The sequence below is a fragment of the Ylistrum balloti genome, unplaced genomic scaffold, assembly GCF_031769215.1.
Source record: "Ylistrum balloti isolate Yb309-2 unplaced genomic scaffold, AGI_CSIRO_Ybal_v1 Utg370234, whole genome shotgun sequence".
In the NCBI taxonomy this organism is placed as follows: domain Eukaryota; kingdom Metazoa; phylum Mollusca; class Bivalvia; order Pectinida; family Pectinidae; genus Ylistrum; species Ylistrum balloti.
In genome coordinates this window covers 559,282-584,806 of record NW_026782192.1, presented here as the reverse complement: position 1 = coordinate 584,806, position 25,525 = coordinate 559,282, and the positions used below count along the sequence as shown (strand labels likewise).

At 37.5% G+C, this 25,525-nt stretch overlaps 1 protein-coding gene across 1 annotated transcript; it reads left to right on the top strand.

The window, feature by feature from the left end:
* The first annotated feature begins 6,384 nt into the window (after positions 1-6,384).
* On the top strand, positions 6,385-21,397 carry LOC132552078 (tubulin beta-4B chain-like). The gene is made up of 4 exons (XM_060216221.1): positions 6,385-6,441; positions 17,010-17,118; positions 19,866-20,221; positions 20,558-21,397. Exons 1-4 carry the CDS (start codon positions 6,385-6,387, stop codon positions 21,395-21,397), a joined length of 1,362 nt encoding a protein of 453 aa, XP_060072204.1.
* Positions 21,398-25,525: the final 4,128 nt, after the last annotated feature.

Below are 25,525 nucleotides of genomic sequence, written 5' to 3'. Positions count from 1 at the left end.
GGCACTATTGTCACTAGGGTAATGTGTGTAGTCGATTGGGCACTATTGCCACTAGGGTAATGTGTGTTGTCATGTGGGCACTATTGTCGCTAGGTAAATGTATGTAGTGGAGTTGGCACTATTGTCACTAGGGTAATGTGTGTAGTCGAGTGGGCACTATTGTCACTAGGGTAATGTGTTTAGTCGAGTGGTCACTATTGTCACTAGGGTAATGTGTGTAGTCGAGTGGATACTGTTGTCACTAGGGTAATGTGTGTAGTCATGTGGGCACTATTGTCACTAGGGTAATGTGTGTAGTCGAGTGGACACTATTGTCACTAGGGTAATGTATGTAGTCGAGTGGGCACTATTGTCGCTAGGTAAATTTATGTCGTCGAGTGGGCACTATTGTCACTAGGGTAATGTGTGTAGTCTAGTGGGCACTATTGTAGCTAGGGAAATGTGTGTAGTCGAGTGGTCACTATTGTCACTAGGGTAATGTGTGTAGTCGAGTGGGCACTATTGTCACTAGGGTAATGTATGTAGTCGAGTGGGCACTATTGTCACTAGGGTAAATGGCTAAAGTTTCACCTCTTTTTAAGAGTGGAAGTACTGTTGAGGTGAGTAATTAGAGGCCTATTTCAGTATTACCCATTTTATCAAAATTGTTAGAACGACATGTACACAGCACTTTTTATGATTTTTTAAGCAGACATGATCTTATTGTCTCTTCACAATCCGGCTTCAGAAAGAAACATTCTTGTGAAACAGCACTTTTAAACATTGTAAATACATGGGCTAAAAACATTGATGAAGGTCTTTTAACTGGTGTAATATTTTTAGATTTTAAAAAAGCTTTTGACCTTGTAAATCACAATGTTCTTATTGATAAGTTAAGGTTATATAAATGTGATCCCAATACAGTGTGTTGGTTTACCTCTTACCTCACAGATCGATCACAGAAAGTATGTATTGCAGGAAGTTTATCAGAGGCAATGAACATAACACATGGTGTACCTCAGGGATCAATACTAGGTCCTCTGATGTTTTTAATCTTTATTAATAACTTACCCTTGTGTATGAAATCCCAAACTGATATGTATGCAGATGAATTAGTTTAACTACATCTGGTGTCTCTATAGAAAGTGTTCAATTACAACTTCAGCATGATTTATGTCACGTTGAGACTTGGTGCAACGAAAATAAAATGATTGTGAATGCAAGTAAGACCAAATGCATGTTAATTACTTCAAAACAAAAAAATATCACGAAATGATTATTCTTTAAACTTATATATGGAGGATGTTCTTTTAGAGCAGGTTTGCCAAGAAAAACTTTTGGGTGTAAATATAGACGAGTGTTTGTCCTTCCATGGACATATTTCATCCATTGTTACCAAAATTAGACAGCGCTTAGGATTGCTGCGTAGAATTCGTAAATATTTCCCAATTAGTGGGAGACTAAAGTTTTATCTCATGCGTATTTCCAAATTTCATTTATTGTAGCACAGTTTGGTCAGGGTGCACAGCTAAGTTGATCAATCAGTTATCAATGGCTCAAAAGCAAGCGGCCAGAACTATTCTGGAGGTTCCATATGACACCCCTTCTAAGGATATGTTTTTAACTTTAAATTGGATGCCTATTGAGACATATCTAAAATTCAGAACGTTATGTATGATTTTTAAATGTCTACATGGAGCTATACCAAATTACCTATCAGAGAATTTTTGTTTAGTAAGAAATGTCCATTCCAGAAATACTAGGTTCTCAGATGCAAATAACATTAATATTCCGAAACACAGAACAACATTATATTCCAAACATTTTTTTATCGCCGGCATCCAACTTTGGAATCGTCTTTCAGATGAGTTGAAGACCGTAAATACATTTCCCAGTTTTAAGCAAAAGCTTGTCAAATATCTTCATAGCTTTTAAACAACTCAGTCTCTTAATTAAATTACGTTTTTTAGTTTATGCTATATTAGCATATATCAGGTCAATTTTTATTGTTTTGCTATGTTAGCATGTATGTATATTAGGCAATAGACATTTAACTTGACAAAATAATTTTACATGAAATTTATGCATTCTGTGATAATTTTTAACTAACAAATGATGTGATATTAATTTGTAATCTTATAATTATCTTATAGTGCTGTATTACTATTTTTATCTTATTATCTGTGCTGTCTTAAGCTAATTTTTGTAACTAATTTTTGTATTTTACTAACAAGAGGACCATGTGGTAGATTAGTCTTTGGCTAAACATGTTTTATCCAAAATAAAGAATGTTTATTATTATTATCATTATTATTATTATTATAGGGTAATGTGTGTAGTCGAGTGGGCACTATTGTCACTAGGGTAATGTGTGTAGTCGAGTGGGCACTATTGTCACAAGGGTAATGTGTGTAGTCGAGTGGGCACTATTGTCACTAGGGTAATGTGTGTAGTCGAGTGGGCACTATTGTCACTAGGGTAATGTGTGTAGTCGAGTGGGCACTATTGTCACTAGGGTAATGTGTGTAGTCGAGTGGGCACTATTGTCACTAGGGTAATGTGTGTTGTCATGTGGGCACTATTGTCACTAGGGTAATGTGTGTAGTCGAGTGGGCACTATTGTCACTAGGGTAATGTGTGTAGTCGAGTGGGCACTATTGTCACTATGGTAATGTGTGTAGTCGAGTGGGCACTATTGTCACTAGGGTAATGTGTGTAGTCGAGTGGGTACTATTGTCACTATGGTAATGTGTGTAGTCGAGTGGGCACTTTTGTCACTACGGTAATGTGTGTTGTCGAGTGGGCACTATGGTCACTAGGGTAATGTGTGTAGTCGATGGTCACTAGGGTAATGTGTGTAGTCGAGTGGACACTATTGTCACTAGGGTAATGTGTTTAGTCGAGTGGTCACTATTGTCGCTAGGTAAATTGATGTAGTCGATTGGGCACTATTGTCACTAGGGTAATGTGTGTAGTCGAGTGGGGACTATTGCTACTAGGGTAATGTGTGTAGTCGTGTGGGCACTATTATCACTAGGGTAATGTATTTAGTGGAGTTGGCACTATTGTCACTAGGGTAATGTATGTAGTCGAGTGGGCACTGTTGTTACTGGGGTAATGTATATAGTCGACTGGGCACTATTGTCACTAGGGTAATGTGTGTAGTCATGTGGGCACTATTGTCACTAGGATAATGTGTGTAGTCATTTGGGCACTATTGTCACTAGGGTAATGTGTGTAGTCGAGTGGGCACTATTGGCACTAGGTAAATGTATGTAGTCGAGTTGACACTATTGTCACTAGGGTAATGTATGTATTCGAGTGGGCACTATTGTCGCTAGGGTAATGTGTGTAGTGGAGTAGGCACTATTGTCACAAGGGTAATGTGTGTAGTCGAGTGGACACTATTGTCACTAGGGTAATGTATGTATTCGAGCGGGCACTATTGTCGCTAGGGTAATGTGTGTAGAGGAATGGGCACTATTGTCAAAAGGGTAATGTGTGTAGTCGAGTGGACACTATTGTCACTAGGGTAATGTGTGCAGTCGAGTGGGCACTATTGTCACTATGGTAATGTGTGTAGTCGAGTGGGCACTATTGTAGCTAGGGAAATGTGTGTAGTCGAGTGATCACTATTGTCACAAGGGTAATGTGTGATGTCGAGCGGGCACTATTGTCACTAGGGTAATGTGTGTAGTGAGTGGGCACTATTGTCACTATTGTCGCTAGGTAAATTGATGTAGTCGATTGGGCACTATTGTCACTAGGGTAATGTGTGTAGTCGAGTGGGCACTATTGTAGCTAGGGAAATGTGTGTAGTCGAGTGGGGAATATTGCTACTAGGGTAATGTGTGTAGTCGTGTGGGCACTATTGTCACTAGGGTAATGTGTGTAGTCGAGTGGGCACTATTGTCACTAGGGTAATGTGTGTAGTCGAGTGGCCACTATTGTCACTAGGGTAATGTGTGTAGTCATGTGGGCACTATTGTCACTAGGGTAATGTGTGTAGTCATTTGGGCACTATTGTCACTAGGGTAATGTGTGTAGTCGAGTGGGCACTATTGTCACTATGGTAATGTGTGTAGTCGAGTGGGCACTATTGTCACTAGGGTAATGTGTGTATTCGAGTGGGCACTATTGTCGCTAGGGTAATGTGTGTAGTGGAGTAGGCACTATTGACAAGGGTAATGTGTGTAGTCGAGTGGGCACTATTGTCACTAGGGTAATGTATGTATTCGAGCGGGCACTATTGTCGCTAGGGTAATGTGTGTAGTGGAGTGGGCACTATTGTCACAAGGGTAATGTGTGTAGTCGAGTGGACACTATTGTCACTAGGGTAATGTGTGTAGTCGAGTGGGCACTATTGTCACTATGGTAATGTGTGTAGTCGAGTGGGCACTATTGTAGCTAGGGAAATGTGTGTAGTCGAGTGGTCACTATTGTCACAAGGGTAATGTGTGATGTCAAGTTGGCACTATTGTAGCTAGGGAAATGTGTGTAGTCGAGTGGGCACTATTGTCACTAGGGTAATGTGTGTTGTCGAGCGGGCACTATTGTCACTAGGGTAAATGTATGTAGTCGAGTGGGCACTATTGTCACTAGGGTAATGTGTGTAGTCGAGTGGGCACTATTGTCACTAGGGTAATGTATGTAGTCGAGTGGGCACTATTGTCACTAGGGTAATGTATATATTCGAGTGGGCACTATTGTCCCTAGGGTAATGTGTGTAGTCGAGTGGGCACTATTGTCACAAAGGTAATGTGTGTAGTCGAGTGGACACTATTGTCACTAGGGTAATGTGTGTAGTCGAGTGGGTACTATTGTCACTAGGGTAATGTATGTAGTCGAGTTGGCACTATTGTCACTAGGGTAATGTGTGTAGTCGAGTGGGCACTATTGTCACTATGGTAATGTGTGTAGTCGAGTGGGCACTATTGTTGCTAGGGAAATGTGTGTAGTCGAGTGGTCACTATTGTCACTATGGAAATGTGTGTAGTCGAGTGGGCACTATTGTCACTAGGGTAATGTGTGTAGTCGAGCGGGCACTATTGTCACTAGGGTAATGTGTGTAGTCGAGTGGGCACTATTGTCACTAGGGTAATGTGTGTAGTCGAGTGGTCACTATTGTCACTAGGGTAATGTGTGTAGTCGAGTGGTCACTAATGTCACTAGGGTAATGTATGTAGTCGATTGGGCACTATTGTCACTAGGGTAATGTATGTAGTCGCGCGGGCACTATTCAACTCCCGAAAAACCCAAAATTGTCTAAGACTTCTCTGAACGATACAACTTTCAAAAGCCCAACATAAGAATATCCATCATAATACAAATACTTCAAAAACCGACAATATCAAATGACTGTTGGACGTTACATATTTTACAAAACATCTATTTGAAACACAACTATCAAAAACTGACCAGCATAATAGAACTAAGTATATCAACCTCGCGAAACATCATAGAAATTCCTAAATTGTCATAGAATTTTCTATCTGGAACTTCTCCACAGACAAGTCAGAAAAAGTAAATATTTTATACCACTACACCAGAAACTAGTCATGTTTTCTTACCTACCTCATAGTCTACTTTGTAGAAAAGGCAACGAAAAATCACTTCAACTCGAACTCCAAATTTTTTGAAGACGCTTCTGGAGATGTAGAGGATTACTGAACTGAAAATAAAGTCGCCCTAGGTATCTTTTGTGTTTATATCTAGAGTAGCTAGGCAATAGAACGACTTGTTTGTGGAAACCTCACAATGTTCTCAGTTATAAAGATATATAAAAAATATAAAGAAGATGATATTCTTAAATCAATTTATTTGGTACCCATATATGTTCCTTTTGGATACGTTTTCTTTTCAAACGTTTTTACAATATGTTGATCAGCATGATGATATATTGACTAGCCGGTAAGAAATCAATCTGTATGAAATGTCACTGACAGTTGATGAACCGTGAAACACAGGGCGATGTCAATTATAAATGTGTACATCTGCTGAAATGAATAACGATATAGTTCCACGGTTGAAAAATTACGAGATTGCTTTCCATATTAATGTTTTGCGGACATTTTACTGATGCACCATGGTAACCAAACAAATATACACGAATGGATAAAATGGTAAAATTCACATTTACGGTAAATTTTCTAGTTTAGAAATTTAAAATACAAATGAAAATATCTAAACGAAAAGTAACAAGTGTTTTTTTGAGAGAGTTTCTGGTTACTGAAAGTGAAAGTAATTAAGAAAATAGTCCATCCTTTTGAATGCTCCAATGGGAAAACTTGGCGGAAGGATGAATGACATCTATTAGTCCGCGGTAAGTATAAATTCCGTCTGTCAAAGTGATTGGTTACAGAGTGATCAGCGACAAGTGACCAATACAGTCTACCATTTACCAAGATGAGGGAAATTGTACATCTCCAAGCTGGACAATGTGGAAACCAGATCGGTGCTAAGGTAACAGCCTACATGTACTTTATTATTTAACTAGTAATTTGATGAACTACGTTGAACCAGACTAAGGTTTATAGTAGTGGTAGGTATTGCATGTTACACTCTACTTTTTGTAGCGAATTTTGTCGTAAAAGAAATTACCTTAGCAACCTTGAGGACAGCACGACCAATCTTAGCAACCTTTGCCGAAGCAAAGTCTAGTGTTGCAACAACTGGTATGGCAATGGCCAACGTTTGCCGAAATAATGTTTTTGATGCAGGGAATGTTGCCGTAGCAATGCCTAGGATACCATAGCAACCCTCTCAGAAGCAATGTTTATCCAGGCAAACATTGCCTTCGCAATGTCCAGCATAGCAACCCTCACTGTAGCAGTGTTTACCATAGAAACCCTCGCTGTAGCAGTGCTTATCCTTTCAAATATTGCCATAGCAATGTCTTGCATAGCAACTCTCACCGTAGCAGTTTCTACGATAGCAACCCTCACTGTAGCAGTGTTTACCATAGCAACCCTCACTGTAGCAGTGTTTACCATAGCAACCCTCACTGTAGCAGTGTTTACCATAGCAACCCTCACTGTAGCAGTGTTTACCATAACAACCCTCACTGTAGCAGTGTTTACCATAGCAACCCTCACTGTAGCAGTGTTTACCATAGCAACCCTCACTGTAGCAGTGTTTACCATAGCAACCCTCACTGTAGCAGTGTTTACCATAGCAACCCTCACTGTAGCAGTGTTGACCATAACAACCCTCACTGTAGCAGACTTTATCCTTGCAAATTTTGCCATAAAAATGTCTTGCATCGCATCTCTCCTCGTAGCAGTGTTTATGTATAACGTAACAAACATCTTCGAAACAATGTCTACCATAGCAACCATTTTAGAAACACTACCGTAGCAAACGTTCAATACTGGGGGAACTCTGTAAATAACAAAAATGTATGTGTCCTTGATAGTTAGATATCGTACTTCTATGACTTAGGATGTGTCCTTGATATCGCACTTCTATGACTTAGGATGTGTCCTTGATATCGCACTTCTATGACTTAGGATGTGTCCTTGATAGTTAGATATTGTACTTCTAAGACTTGGGATGTGTCCTTGATAGTCAGATATCGTACTTCTAAGACTTGGGATGTGTCCTTGATATCGCACTTCTATGACTTAGGATGTGTCCTTGATAGTTAGATATAGTACTTCTATGACTTAGGATGTGTCCTTGATAGTTAGATATCGTACTTCTATGACTTAGGATGTGTCCTTGATATCGCACTTCTATGACTTAGGATGTGTCCTTGATATCGCACTTCTATGACTTAGGATGTGTCCTTGGTAGTTAGATATCGTACTTCTATGACTTAGGATGTGTCCTTGGTATCGCACTTCTAAGACTTGGGATGTGTCCTTGATAGTTAGATATCGTACTTCTAAGACTTGGGATGTGTTCTGGATAGTTAGATATAGTACTTCTATGACTTAGGATGTGTCCTTGATAGTTCAATATAGTACTTCTATGACTTAGGATGTGTCCTTGATAGTTCAATATAGTACTTCTATGACTTAGGATGTGTCCTTGATAGTTCAATATAGTACTTCTATGACTTAGGATGTGTCCTTGATAGTTCAATATCGTAGTTCTATGACTTGGGATGTGTCCTTGGTAGTTAGATATAGTACTTCTATGACTTAGGATGTGTCCTTGATAGTTAGATATAGTGCTTCTATGACTTAGGATGTGTCCTTGATAGTTAGATATAGTACTTCTATGACTTAGGATGTGTCCTTGATAGTTCAATATAGTACTTCTATGACTTAGGATGTGTCCTTGATAGTTAGATATAGTATGTGTGTCCTTGATAGTTAGATATAGTACTTCTATGACTTATGTGTCCTTGATGTGTTGGGATGTGTCCTTGGTAGTTAGATATAGTACTTCTATGACTTAGGATGTGTCCTTGATAGTTAGATATAGTACTTCTATGACTTAGGATGTGTCCTTGATAGTTCAATATAGTACTTCTATGACTTAGGATGTGTCCTTGATAGTTCAATATAGTACTTCTATGACTTAGGATGTGTCCTTGATAGTTCAATATAGTACTTCTATGACTTCTATGACTTGGGATGTGTCCTTGATAGTTCAATATCGTACTTCTAGATATATGTGTCCTTGGTAGTTAGATATAGTACTTCTATGACTTAGGATGTGTCCTTGATAGTTCAATATAGTACTTCTATGACTTAGGATGTGTCCTTGATAGTTCAATATCGTAGTTCTATGACTTGGGATGTGTCCTTGATAGTTCAATATAGTACTTCTATGACTTAGGATGTGTCCTTGATAGTTCAATATCGTAGTTCTATGACTTGGGATGTGTCCTTGGTAGTTAGATATAGTACTTCTATGACTTAGGATGTGTCCTTGATAGTTCAATATAGTACTTCTATGACTTAGGATGTGTCCTTGATAGTTAGATATAGTACTTCTATGACTTAGGATGTGTCCTTGATAGTTAGATATAGTACTTCTATGACTTAGGATGTGTCCTTGATAGTTCAATATAGTACTTCTATGACTTAGGATGTGTCCTTGATATCGTACATCTATGACTTAGGATGTGTCCTTGATAGTTAGATATAGTGCTTCTATGACTTAGGATGTGTCCTTGATAGTTCAATATAGTACTTCTATGACTTAGGATGTGTCCTTGATAGTTCAATATCGTAGTTCTATGACTTGGGATGTGTTCTGGATAGTTAGATATAGTACTTCTATGACTTAGGATGTGTCCTTGATAGTTCAATATAGTACTTCTATGACTTAGGATGTGTCCTTGATAGTTCAATATCGTAGTTCTATGACTTGGGATGTGTCCTTGATATCGCACTTCTATGACTTGGGATGTGTCCTTGGTAGTTAGATATAGTACTTCTATGACTTAGGATGTGTCCTTGATAGTTCAATATAGTACTTCTATGACTTAGGATGTGTCCTTGATAGTTAGATATAGTACTTCTATGACTTAGGATGTGTCCTTGATAGTTCAATATAGTACTTCTATGACTTAGGATGTGTCCTTGATAGTTAGATATAGTACTTCTTTGAGTTATGCTGTGTGCTTGATAGTTCAATATAGTACTTCTATGACTTAGGATGTGTCCTTGATAGTTCAATATAGTACTTCTATGACTTAGGATGTGTCCTTGATAGTTCAATATAGTACTTCTATGACTTAGGATGTGTCCTTGATAGTTCAATATAGTACTTCTATGACTTAGGATGTGTCCTTGATAGTTCAATATAGTACTTCTATGACTTAGGATGTGTCCTTGATATCGTACATCTATGACTTAGGATGTGTCCTTGATATCGTACTTCTGTGACTTAGAATGTGTCCTTGATATCGTACTTCTATGACTTAGGATGTGTCCTTAGTAGTTAGATATCGTACCTCTATGACTTAGGATGTGTCCTTGGTATCGTACTTCTGGGTTCAGGATATCGTACTTCTGGGTTCAGGATATCGTACTTCTGGGATCAGGGTATCGTACTTCTGGGTTCAGGATATCGTACTTCTGGGTTCAGGATATCGTACTTCTGGGTTCAGGATATCGTACTTCTGGGATCAGGGTATCGTACTTCTGGGATCAGGGTATCGTACTTCTGGGATCAGGGTATCCGATAGATTTATGGACTATATTCCCTGGTCATCAGAATATTGTAGGTGACGTGGCTACCCAGGTGTAAAGCTACACGGGCGGCGCGAATACATGTGACAACACGTAAGGGGACACATCAGCTGTCCGTATACCGAGACATCACAGTAGGATATCCAATAAGTTGATTTTATCGTGGTAGTCGGGGTAACGGTATGGTAATGTGATATTTAATGAATCACTTTACCAGCCTAGCTAGTGGTATACTAAATTGAATATTCAAACTTTTCCTGATACAGGTAAACAGGGATTGTGTTTCCTCACGTCGGGTTTCCAGTATACTTGTCACGTTTTTACTTTGCTCTGAGCTCATTTTTATGCCCATCGAATCGAAAGATGGGGGCTATATTGTTTTTCTGGGCCCGTATTCATGAAACCGTTCTCATGCTTAAGTACAGATTTTGTGCTCAAGCAAACTTTTTTATAATTCACCTAAATCATGTAAAATTTGAAATTTTGACCATGTGACCTTAACCATAACCTAGATTTGAAAATTTTAAAAAAATCATTATCACCACGATGACATGTTTCACAAAGTTTACATACAATTAGCACATGCCTTACACAGTACAGTTTTAATGTCCCACTTCAAACTTTTGGTACAACTAGGGACATGGTGTATTATAAACATACCTTGTTTCTCTTTCTCCAGTTTTGTGTGTGTTGATTTTAAGGTGTTGTGTTGATTTTATTGACTTCTAGTCTCTATATCTTCCATTAACATTAGTGAAGTGATAATTCTGTGCTGCTTTGAGTTATATATTTTCTTGTCATAATATTAACTTTGATCTGCTATGTCCGTTGAAGCCTACTTCAGTTTTTGAGTTTATTTGAGCTGTATATTTTCTTGTCCTTATATTGACTTTGAGCTGCTATGTCCGTTGAAGCCTACTTCAGGTTTTGAGTTTATTTGAGTTTATTTGTTGACTTTTGGGTTAAGATCTTGTATTAATTTTGAATTGTGTTGACACTAGCTGTTACCTCTGTGGTGACTCTGACCTGTGATAGTTAAGATGTATCTCAATGCTGTAACGCTTAAGACTACACATTTTGAATTGTGTTGACACTAGCTGTTACCTCTGTGGTGACTCTGACCTGTGATACTTAAGATGTATCTCAATGCTGTAACGCTTTAGACTACACATTTCTGATTGTGTTTTTTTCATTAACGTTCACATTCTATAATTTGATCTTGAATTTGTATGATGGCGATGAGTTAATTTACACTGTAGTATTACATAGGTTTTTACATATGTTGTCACTACGAGGTATTTATTCTGGGTTACTATCCAATTATCTCCCTTTTTCTAGTTTAACTGGTAATTACTTATCGACTGAAGATACGACACAGATCCAATGTACATGGCTTGTATTGACAAATCTTTCTTTTAAAGCCTGTCATGTGATAATTGCCATATCAATTATATCTAAAGCCATTGAATCGAAAGCAATGTCCTACTGAGGCTCGTGTGTAGAGTGGGGGAATGTTTGTGAGGATTGAAGTACCCCCAAGTAACGACCAGCCAAATCCTCACGACCAGCACGAATAGGTAATCACCATGTTTACAAGGTCAAGTGTTGTGTCATATTTTATAGCCGCATTAAAGAGTAGCTTTAAATCTCGAGTCTGTAAGTAAACATGATATATATTACATAACATTGTTAGAAATGTGAAATAAATGTAGGACATCATCCAATATACCCACAGAACAAACTTCTCAATCCGAGACAGCTTCCAACTTTGTATAATTACATGTTGAATTACCTACTCTGTGTATTCTCTATTACAACATGCCGACTCCTTTGTACAGTCCTAGGTGTAGCTGTATTTAAACAAATATATAACAGGATATTCCGAAAGATATATTGACCTTCAGTGACCTTCAGTGACCTTTTCATAAATGGTCATAACATTATTTGTCAGATATAACTATTTAATAGAGGATATTGGAATTTGTTATGGCTAATTAGTACGTCGTCATATGTCTAGTAAGAAAGGCGATGATTACGACTGTTACGATATATCTATAAAGGTGCTAGGATCCCCATCGTCATAAAGATTTCTATTTTAGGTCAGGTCTTAATTCCTGGAAGCTTTTATTAAAGTCATCACATTTTGTGTATCTTAATTCCTAACAGCTTTTAGGAAAGTCATCACATTTTGTAAATCTTAATTCCTAACAGCTTTCAGGAAAGTCCTCACATTTAATTCCTAACAGCTTTTAGGAAAGTCCTCACATTTAATTCCTAACAGTTTTTAGGAAAGTCATCACATTTTGTGTATCTTAATTCCTAACAGCTTTTAGGAAAGTCATCACATTTTGTGTATCTTAATTCCTAACAGCTTTCAGGAAAGTCATCACATTTTGTTTTTAGTATCACATTTTGTGTTTCTTAATTCCTAACAGCTTTTAGGAAAGTCATCACATTTTGTGTATCTTAATTCCTAACAGCTTTTAGGAAAGTCGTCACATTTTGTAAATCTTAATTCCTAACAGCTTTCAGGAAAGTCCTCACATTTAATTCCTAACAGCTTTTAGGAAAGTCCTCACATTTAATTCCTAACAGTTTTTAGGAAAGTCATCACATTTTGTGTTTCTTAATTCCTAACAGCTTTTAGGAAAGTCATCACATTTTGTGTAATTCCTAACAGCTTTTAGGAAAGTCATCACATTTTGTAAATCTTAATTCCTAACAGCTTTTAGGAAAGTCATTTTGTAAATCTTAATTCCTAACATTTTTAATTCCTAACAGCTTTTAGGAAAGTCCTCACATTTAATTCCTAACAGCTTTTAGGAAAGTCATCACATTTTGTGTATCTTAATTCCTAACAGCTTTTAGGAAAGTCATCACATTTTGTGTATCTTAATTCCTAACAGCTTTTAGGAAAGTCATCACATTTAGTTTTTAAATCTTAATTTTGTGTATCTAACAGCTTTCAGGAAAGTCATCACATTTTGTGTATCACAACAGCTTTAATTTAATTCCTAACAGTTTTTAGGAAAGTCATCACATTTTTTAGTGTCATCACATTTTGTGTAATTCCTAACAGCTTTTAGGAAAGTCATCACATTTTGTGTATCTTAATTCCTAACAGCTTTCAGGAAAGTCCTCACATTTAATTCCTAACAGCTTTTAGGAAAGTCATCACATTTTGTGTATCTTAATTCCTAACAGCTTTTAGGAAAGTCATCACATTTTGTGTATCTTAATTCCTAACAGCTTTCAGGAAAGTCATCACATTTTGTAAATCTTAATTCCTAACAGCTTTCAGGAAAGTCCTCACATTTAATTCCTAACAGCTTTTAGGAAAGTCCTCACATTTAATTCCTAACAGTTTTTAGGAAAGTCATCACATTTTGTGTATCTTAATTCCTAACAGCTTTTAGGAAAGTCATCACATTTTGTGTATCTTAATTCCTAACAGCTTTCAGGAAAGTCATCACATTTTGTGTATCTTAATTCCTAACAGCTTTTAGGAAAGTCGTCACATTTTGTAGATCTTAATTCCTAACAGCTTTTAGGAAAGTCGTCACATTTTGTGTATCTTAATTCCTAACAGCTTTTATTAAAATCATCACATTTTGTGTATCAGCCTTTTTAATAGGTGTTGACTATGTTGGATCTTGTTCCGTGATAATTTACACAGATATAAATTGTTTACTGGAAAACATGTAAAATTAATCAATAAAAACCGCAAATATATTTTGTGTTCTCTAAAACGTTCCTTACATGTTGAATTAATGGGTTTCAGTGAATATGCTAAACCTTCCACCGTGAAAAGGCTATTAAATATATTTAAACTGCCGCCACAGTTCGTAGACACGACTGTTCAAGTTTTAGCTGTCTGTATCGATAAATATGTCTATGACTTCTCATATGAAATTAATACCTTTATAAACAGGTAATATATGACAGGAACGTGTTGTCGGATGTTGTTGTCGTTGCTAGGTGGAAGATCATTTCCGTATTACTACGCCGTCATTTAAAATCCCTAACGCATACCCTAACAAGAGGTGGCTTACCTTTAGCTACAGGTGACAGAGAATACCGTCTTTGTATGGTGGGGTTGACAACACGTCCACTATACAAATTTATTCTAATAGGTCTGTCTGAAATTAATCCCGAAGGAAAATATATTCAGGGCTAATGTGAAATCTACCACACAAAATTGTAACTTAATTGGCACTTTTCCACAGGTACAGGCAACCATTAACGTATTTATATTTATGTATATAGATATCTAGACATAGGGCTTTAAAGCTGAATTGTTAATTCTCCTGAATTAGTGAGGAAAATGGATTTGTAAAAGGCAATAAAACAATTATTCCTCCAAAGTTCCTTAGTGTAGCTAACACTTGCCTGCTACATCTACTCGTGAACAATATTCTTGTTTAGTTAGATATTATAAATATTGTTATTGTTGGATATATATAAACTTGACAAATCATATAAATAAATATATAAATAACGTCACGTTTCTATTGGTTACGATATATGATTCATTGAAATAACATCTTTTTTAGCGATGAAAGTGAACTAAAATAAAACATGACAGCACTTCTCAACGTGTTCAATTCAGATGTAAGTTTAATGACATCACAGATATTTATAACGAGAAGTTATACATCACAGATATTTATAACGAGAAATTATACATCACAGATATTTATAACGAGAAGTTATACATCACAGATATTTATAACGAGAAATTATACATCACAGATATTTATAACGAGAAATTATACATCACAGATATTTATAACGAGAAATTGTACATCACAGATATTTATAACGAGAAATTATACATCACAGATATTTATAACGAGAAATTGTACATCACAGATATTTATAACGAGAAATTATACATCACAGATATTTATAACGAGAAGTTGTACATCACAGATATTTATAATGAGAAGTTATACATCACAGATATTTATAACGAGAAATTATACATCACAAATATTTATAACGAGAAGTTGTACATCACAGATATTTATAACGAGAAGTTGTACATCACAGATATTTATAACGAGAAATTATACATCACAGATATTTATAACGAGAAATTATACATCACAGATATTTATAATGAGAAATTGTACATCACAGATATTTATAACGAGAAGTTGCACATCACAGATATTTATAACGAGAAGTTATACATCACAGATATTTATAACGAGAAATTGTACATGACAGATATTTATAACGAGAAATTATACATCACAGATATTTATAACGAGAAATTGTACATCACAGATATTTATAACGAGAAATTATACATCACAGATATTTATAACGAGATATTTATATCACAGATATTTATAATGAAAGTTATACATCACAGATATTTATAACGAGAAATTGTACATCACAGATATTTATAACGAGAAGTTATACATCACAGATATTTATAACGAGAAGTTATACATCACAGATATTTATAACGAGAAATTATACATCACAGATATTTATAACGATAAATTATCCATCACAGATATTTATAACGAGAAGTTGTACATCACAGATATTTATAATGAGAAGTTATACATCACAGATATTTATAACGAGAAATTATACATCACAGATATTTATAACGAGAAATTATACATCACAGATATTTATAACGAGAAATTGTACATCACAGATATTTATAACGAGAAGTTATACATCACAGATATTTATAACGAGAAATTATACATCACAGATATTTATAACGAGAAATTGTACATTACAGATATTTATAACGAGAAGTTATACATCACAGATATTTATAACGAGAAATTATACATCACAGATATTTATAACGAGAAATTATACATCACAGATATTTATAACGAGAAATTGTACATCACAGATATTTATAAATTTTGTATAGTTAGGATGCTGATCTTAATGATGTCTTGCTAGATGCTGTATAAGACATTAAGGTTTATGATATAGAACATATAAAATGTAAACTAAGGGTTGTACATGACCCGTATACTGGAGTTAATCTTTGATATATACCTTGTATAAGGTAGACACCTACATCTATAGGAGACAACAAGCGCCCCCTGTATACGTCTTGTTATCAGTACAACTAACACCAGCAACAACAGTTCTTTTCATTTTATGCTTTTTACTTGTTACTTCTAACTGATTAAGGAAGAATGGCATTCTTAATATAATCCATTATCATTCCAAATATTGTTTAAAAATAAAAAGCCGTGCACGTGATTTATATATTTTGCCATATTTTCTTCGATTAGGAGTTTGATTTCAGATTTTCTTGAAATTCAATGCCTTTATTTTGCTGTTTTGAGAGATTGGGTTTACAAACCGAAGTTGATTCGATATTCGAGAACCTGTTCCCATTATCACGATTTCCATGCAGGAAGTCGTCAACTGACGGACAAACTCGTAACACAATATTTCAAAAGATGATAGTGATCTCATTGGGAAAAAACCAAAAAATTAATGTGATATGAAGATGGGCGTGTTTGATGCTCGTTAGTTTGCCTGTGAGTCCCGTTGCTGTATACCTTATTCTCGTTTGAGAATGTGACATTACTTATCATGGATCTCCATGGCGGGTGTCGTTGATGAAGCAGAAGTCGCTTACTCTTCCGGAACACCTGGTCTTATCTGACTTGTACTTTATCACCAGTTTCCGTGTAAATCTTTTCTCTGTTCATATTTTGCCCTAGTTTTATGTAATTTGAGTTTGGAATATGATTATGTTGACATGTTGGTATTTTCTTGTTATTGACCTAGTTTTATAGAATTTAAGTTTGGATTATGATTATGTTGACATGTTGGTATTGTTGTGATGGATTTGAAATGGATGTCGTTCAATTTATTTTCCAGTTCTGGGAGGTCATTTCTGATGAACACGGAATTGACCCTACCGGTACATACCACGGAGATTCTGACCTTCAGTTAGAGAGGATCAACGTGTATTTCAATGAAGCCACAGGTATGTTTCGTCTCATCACATATTTTATGTCTATATTACGATATGGAGCTCATGCTTTTGGATAGGAAACCAGTAATGATTACTTTCATTCTGATAAACTAGAAAAGAAATCGACTTCTGAAGTATGTCCAAATCTCAATGATAGTTCTCTTATGTCAAGCATGGACACCTGAGGTATGTCAGAATGTCAATGATAGTTCGCTTATGTAGGGTAACGACTACGGTGACGACTAGAGAACGACTAGGGTGACCACTAGGGCAACGGCGAGAGAATGACTAGGACGACGACTAGAGAACAACTGGGGTAATGACTAGGACGACGACTAGAGAACAACTGGGGTAACGACTAGGATGACGGCTAGAGAACGACTGAGGTAACGACTGGGGCGACGACTAGAGAACGACTGAGGTAACGACTAGGATGACGACTAGAGAACGACAGGGGTGACGGCTAGAGAACGACTGGGGTAACGACTAGGGCGACGGCTAGAGAACAACTGGGGTAACGACTAGGATGACGGCTAGAGAACGACTGAGGTAACGACTAGGGCGACGACTAGAGAACAACTGGGGCGACGACTAGAGAACGACTGAGGTAACGACTAGGATGACGACTAGAGAACGACAGGGGTGACGGCTAGAGAACGACTGGGGTAACGACTAGGGCGACGGCTAGAGCACGACTGAGGTAACGACTAGGGTGACGACTAGAGAACAACTGAGGTAACGACTAGGGCGACGACTAGAGAACGATTGGGGTGACGGCTAGAGAACGACTAGGGTGACGGCTAGAGAACGACTGGGGTAACGACTAGGGCGACGACTAGAGAACGACTGGGGTAACGACTAGGGCGACGGCGAGAGAACGACTGGGGTAACGACTAGGGTGACGGCTAGAGAACGACTAGGGTGACGGCTAGAGAACGACTGGGGTAACGACTAGAGAACGATTGGGGTAACGACTAGAGAACGACTTGAGTAACGACTAGGATGACAGCTAGAGCGGCTGGGGCGACAGCTAGAGAACGACTAGGGTGACGGCTTCAGAACGACTGGGGTAACGACTAGGGCGACGGCTAGAAAACAGCTGGGGTAACGACTAGGGCGACGGCTAGAGAACGACTGGGGTAACGACTAGGGTGACGGTTAGAGAACGACTAGGGTGACGGCTAGAGAACAACTGGGGTAACGACTAGGGTGACGACTAGAGAACGACTGGGGCGACGACTAGAGAACGACTGGGGCGACAGCTAGAGAACGACTAGGATGACGGCTTCAGAACGACTGGGGTAACGACTAGGGTGACGGCTAGAGAACGACTGGGGTAATGACTAGGGCGACGGCTAGAGAACGACTAGGGTGACGGCTAGAGAACAACTGGGGTAACGACTAGGGTGACGACTAGAGAACGACTGGGGCGACGACTAGAGAACGACTGGGGCGACAGCTAGAGAACGACTAGAGAACGACTGGGGTGACGACTAGGGCGACGGCTATGGTGACGACTAGGGTGACGACTAGAGAACGACTGTGGTAATGACTAGGGCGACGGCTAGAGAACGACTAGGGTGACGGCTAGAGAACAACTGGGGTAACGACTAGGGTGACGACTAGAGAACGACTGGGGCGACGACTAGAGAACGACTGGGGCGACAGCTAGAGAACGACTAGGGTGACGGCTAGAGAACGACTGGGGTGACGGCTAGAGAACGACTAGGGCGACGGCTAGGGTGACGACTAGGGTAACGACTAGGGTAACGACGGGGGTAACGACTAGAGAACGACTGGGGCGACGACTAGAGAACGACTGGGGCGACAGCTAGAGAACGACTAGGGTGACGGCTAGAGAACGACTGTGGTAACGACTAGGGCGACGACTAGGGTGACGACTAGAGAACGACTGGGGCGACGACTAGAGAACGACTGGGGCGACAGCTAGAGAACGACTAGGGTGACGGCTAGAGAACGACTGGGGTAACGACTAGGGCGACGGCTAGGGTGACGACTAGAGAACGACTGGGGTAACGACTAGGGTGACTAGATCACAGTTAAATCATCGCAAAATATATATCAGAAAACTGAGGAAAGACGTCGGGCATAAGCACATGACAGGAACTTCATGGAAATATACTGCAAAACATATATATTTCGCGTAAGATTTATTTTTGTATTAATACGTGAGGAGAGTCGATTGCGAATTGAAATCCTTAGCGATTATTTGTATGAAAAGTAACTCTGGATGACGTCCTTGCTAATTCGGTTACCGATATATCTAATATCTTATCATCAGCGAATTTATAGTCATTTCTATATCATCGTTTGCAGAATAATGTATTCGCGATTTTTTTCAAGAGGTTTGTCCACGAAATAAAGTAACAACGAAATATAAGGGATTGACAGCTTCACTTTACTTTCCTGTTAGTTTAGAAACATTGTCTTATATATTTAATAAAATCTTATATGTTCTTACACAACACACCTGTGTCGCAAAATGTAACGAGTTTGGGACCTGAAAAACAAAAGAAAGTCTTAACTTTTCGGCAGTTTTAGACATGTTTATTTCATGTGCAGGGGGCAAATATGTTCCCCGAACCCCCAGACCCCCCAATAGTTTGAGATGTGTAATATTTTAAAATAATTTCGGTAATTCTTGATATTTCGAAACACGACAGCATGATTCTTAAAAAATGGAAATATAGGCTAACAATGGAATTAATTCTAATTCACTAATTCTCTTTTTTTTACAGGTGGTAAATATGTTCCCCGAGCTGTCTTGGTTGATCTGGAGCCCGGAACCATGGACTCTGTCAGGTCTGGTCCTTTCGGACAGATCTTCCGACCAGACAACTTTGTGTTCGGACAGAGTGGTGCTGGAAACAACTGGGCTAAGGGACATTACACAGAAGGTGCTGAGCTTGTAGACTCTGTCCTTGATGTAGTACGAAAAGAAGCAGAGAGCTGTGATTGTCTCCAAGGATTCCAGCTTACACATTCTCTTGGTGGCGGTACCGGCTCTGGAATGGGAACACTCCTCATCTCCAAAATCCGTGAAGAATACCCCGACAGAATCATGAACACCTTCTCTGTTGTACCATCACCCAAGGTAAATATATACCTTAGAGTTAAAATCTGAGTAAATAAATATAATTGACTTCAGTCCAGTTTACAACGTTTGAGTTATTTTGATTTTAGTTCAAGATATTGTTTCCTTTTTCATACTATAATCCATAGCACCGTAGTAGGAAACAACAAGCTCAAAATCCAAGCTATGTAAGTTGTAAGTTGTGTCCTTCAGCACAGTAGTGATGAATCAACACAAGGTAGTGCGTGTAATTTAGTTTAATAAGAGATTCCAGTGATATCCCGCAATATTAAAACAAAGAAAGTCCAACGAGCTTTAATTTCATCTCAATTAAACTGAACAATTTTTCTCTTGCAGGTGTCGGACACCGTGGTTGAGCCATACAACGCCACCCTCTCCGTCCACCAACTTGTTGAGAATACTGATGAGACCTACTGTATCGACAACGAAGCTCTTTACGACATCTGCTTCCGTACCCTCAAGCTGACCACACCCACATACGGTGACTTGAACCATCTCGTCTCCGCCACCATGTCCGGAGTCACCACCTGTCTCCGATTCCCTGGTCAACTGAACGCCGATCTCCGTAAATTGGCTGTCAACATGGTTCCCTTCCCCCGTCTCCATTTCTTCATGCCTGGTTTCGCTCCTCTTACATCTCGTGGTAGCCAGCAGTACAGGGCTCTTACCGTTCCAGAGCTGACCCAACAGATGTTCGACGCCAAGAACATGATGGCTGCCTGTGATCCTCGTCATGGACGTTATCTGACCGTCGCCGCCATGTTCCGTGGACGTATGTCCATGAAGGAAGTGGATGAACAGATGTTGAATGTTCAAAACAAGAACAGCAGCTACTTTGTTGAATGGATCCCCAACAACGTGAAGACCGCTGTCTGTGACATCCCACCACGTGGTCTCAAGATGTCTGGTACCTTCGTTGGTAACAGCACCGCCATCCAGGAGCTCTTCAAGCGTGTCTCTGAGCAGTTCACCGCTATGTTCCGTCGTAAGGCTTTCTTGCATTGGTACACTGGAGAGGGTATGGACGAGATGGAGTTCACAGAGGCCGAATCCAACATGAACGACTTGGTGTCCGAGTACCAACAGTACCAGGATGCCACCGCAGAGGAGGAGGGAGAGTATGACGAGGAAGAGGAGGAAGAGGGACAAACCACATATGATCACACTAAACAATAAGAGATAAAAAGGAACAGTTGATCTTTCATAAATGAATATTCCTTCTTATTACAAAGCTTTATAACAAGAAGACGAATTAAAATTGGATTAACCTAGACATGTTTATTTTGGATTAACCTAGACATGTTTATTTTGGTGTAACCTAGACACGTTTATTTTGGTGTAACATCAACGAAATAAACTATACGACTATGTTGTGTTTTGTAACTTATTTGATCGTAGTTTGAATATTGAAGAATTCAGTTACAAACCGAACGAAAAGAGGGCGATAGTTTCATCTAAATATCACCACGAGTTTTCTCCATAAATATCTACCATTGTATGTTACTGTTACAATGTCCGTTGTGTATTATAAGCCCATAAACTGCCAGTGGTGTAGAAATGTTACAAGTAAACAAACCGAGGCTGTCTTGTCTTATTGCATCAAAAAGATAATTCCAAATGGAAATATAAGCATTGTGCAGCTTTTAGTTAGCACTCATCGGCATTATCGATAGGTACTGGATGAGGACAAATCCTCATTGAAATGCCATTATCATGTTGGCATTAACATGCCTATGAATGCCATCTGAAATCCTTTCAATGCTTACATAATAAAACTATGGAGTTTTTTTTCCACTTTGGATCAAGTGGCACAGGTATCTTTCCCAGTATGAGAAGCAAAAGTAACTTAGTGTTAAAAAGACTTCAGAAAACAGAATTTAATCTAGTTAGTCGATTGTCTTCGTGACAATATCTTATCAAAATACGCACTGCTAATCATGGTTGATTGAGTATTCTTTTAATTTAAGATTTTACTGCGGTATTGATATGTTACATACAACTACGAAAAATAGTTGAGTTTGCAGGAACTAAGAATATCAGTAAAAATCATAAAAAAGGACAAAAGATTAGATAGAAATAGCAGCAGACATTAAAAACTCACGTGGGAAACATCACTGAACACTGATAATGTTTAGTGAAAAACCTAAAACATCAAAACTAACATTGAGACAAACGACTCAAGGGAGATAACTAGTCTTTACACTAGACATGTTTGCTCCTTATCTGATCATAAGGGAGTATAACATTAACACAGTTAAGGGTAAAAAGTGAGAGTGAAACTATACTGACAAAGTTTAATATTCTGGTATATCACGTGAATTACGTCCATCCAGACGGTCAGATTTACCATCTTTTGAAATGACTCGGATCGAAGTTAATTCCCCTGTGACGTGGACAAAGTTTAAATTCAGGTGAAAATTTGAGTTTATATTCATGTTTTGTTGACAAATTTACATCATAACAGTAATGATTAACGTAAACATACCTATGTAGAAAATGATTGACACTTGACCTTAAAATACACTGACAACTTTAACATGACTGTATCCTCTTTTGAATTCTGTGTAAAATCCCTCGACATTTTTCTTATTCTGTTTTCGAATTTTATTCAAAACTCTCTCACATCTTCGTTCTCTGCCTTTCTTCAAGTCTGAGGAGTAAATCGTTTTAACCATGGTTGACGATTTCCCAGTATCACAATAAATTACCTGATCAATTCATTATTCCACGCTGTCTAACCTTCAGGTCACGTGACGAATGAGGCCTGCTAGACAAAACATAGTAAACACTTATTGATTAAGACTCTAGTTTTTGTCTTGTAGATGATTGTTTTGTTAACGTTGGTATCGTGCCAAAGAGGCAGACAGACCTAAGTTAGTGATAAGTAACAAAAGTGATGAACAACCAGGGATATATACATTTTTTCACCAACGGAAATTGTTTCACACTCATTGTACAGACAAATGATTAATCGCCGAGAGAATCACACCAACACTTTGACATCTCAACCACCTACCTTGTGATCGTCGTTTTGAAATAAACTCTCTCCAAAGCCGAAATCTATCATCACATAGCAAGTGCGTTATGCAGCAAATATCTTCAATTGGTTTATGTAATAATTTGTCGACGTGTCGTTGAAATCAGGACAACAGACAATACAGTACGATAACAGAGGAAGATTTACCGATCGTCAGACACAATATTATTGTATACCAATAAATGATAAGATAGAAACTCGCTTTACTCGTTCGTTTTCCGAGATTAATGAATTTAATGCCGAATTTTTCACAACATCTCAACAATCGGGTATTAAAAAGAGTCTCCGTGTAAATCTTGCTTTTGTTCATATTTTGTCCTAGTCTGATTGAATTTGAGGTTGGATTATGATAACATTGACATGTTGGTAATTTCTTGTTTTTTGATCCTCCTTGTGGTCTGTTAACTCTCGTTTTCTACTAAATATATTCTTCCACTGTCAGTACATCTAAGTATACGTCAGACACAGAACACTGATAAGTATATAGTTATATAGAGGTGTATAGATGATGATGTAACACTGATAGGTATATAGTTATATAGAGGTATACAGATGATGATGTAACACTGATAGGTATATAGTTATATAGAGGTATACAGATGATGATGTAACACTGATAGGTATATAGTTATATAGAGGTATACAGATGATGATGTAACACTGATAGGTATATAGTTATATAGAGGTATATAGAGGATGATGTAACACTGATAGGTATATAGTTATATAGAGGTATACAGATGATGATGTAACACTGATAGGTATATAGTTATATAGAGGTATACAGATGATGATGTAACACTGATAGGTATATAGTTATATAGAGGTATACAGATGATGATGTAACACTTATAGGTATATAGTTACATAGGGGTATACAGATGATGTAACACTGATAGGTATATAGTTATATAGAGGTATACAGATGATGATGTATATAGTTATATAGAGGTATACAGATGATGTAACACTGATAGGTATATAGTTATATAGAGGTATACAGATGATGATGTAACACTGATAGGTATATAGTTATATAGAGGTATATAGAGGATGATGTAACACTGATAGGTATATAGTTATATAGAGGTATATAGAGGATGATGTAACACTGATAGGTATATAGTTATATAGAGGTATATAGATGATGATGTAACACTGATAGGTATATAGTTATATAGAGGTATATAGAGGATGATGTAACACTGATAGGTATATAGTTATATAGAGGTATACAGATGATGTAACACTGATAGGTATATAGTTATATAGAGGTATACAGATGATGATGTAACACTGATAGGTATATAGTTATATAGAGGTATACAGATGATGATGTAACACTGATAGGTATATAGTTATATAGAGGTATACAGATGATGATGTAACACTGATAGGTATATAGTTATATAGAGGTATACAGATGATGATGTAACACTGATAGGTATATAGTTATATAGAGGTATACAGATGATGATGTAACACTGATAGGTATATAGTTATATAGAGGTATACAGATGATGATGTAACACTGATAGGTATATAGTTATATAGAGGTATACAGATGATGATGTAACACTGATAGGTATATAGTTATATAGTTATATAGAGGTATACAGATGATGATGTAACACTGATAGGTATATAGTTATATAGAGGTATACAGATGATGATGTAACACTGATAGGTATATAGTTATATAGAGGTATACAGATGATGTAACACTGATAGGTATATAGTTATATAGAGGTATACAGATGATGATGTAACACTGATAGGTATATAGTTATATAGAGGTATACAGATATAGATGATGTAACACTGATAGGTATATAGTTATATAGAGGTATATAGATGATGATGTAACACTGATAGGTATATAGTTATATAGAGGTATACAGATGATAGGTATATAGTATATAGAGGTATACACTGATAGGTATATAGTTATATAGAGGTATACAGATGATGTGTAACACTGATAGGTATATAGTTATATAGAGGTATACAGATGATGATGTAACACTGATAGGTATATAGAGGTATATAGAGGTATGATAGGTATATAGATGATGTTATATAGAGGTATATAGATGATGATGTAACACTGATAGGTATATAGTGTTCTGTGTGGAAGGTGTTTGGTACTATAGATGATGATGTAACACTGATAGGTATATAGTTATATAGAGGTATACAGATGATGATGTAACACTGATAGGTATATAGCTATATAGAGGTATACAGATGATAATGTAACACTGATA

Excerpts from the sequence above, each read along its gene's own strand:
- LOC132552078 (XM_060216221.1), top strand. The coding sequence starts at position 6,385 with ATGAGGGAAATTGTACATCTCCAAGCTGGACAATGTGGAAACCAGATC. Across the intron at positions 17,119-19,865 it reads GTATTTCAATGAAGCCACAG|GTGGTAAATATGTTCCCCGA; the intron begins GTATGTTTCGTC and ends TTTTTTTTACAG. Across the intron at positions 20,222-20,557 it reads CTGTTGTACCATCACCCAAG|GTGTCGGACACCGTGGTTGA; the intron begins GTAAATATATAC and ends TTTCTCTTGCAG.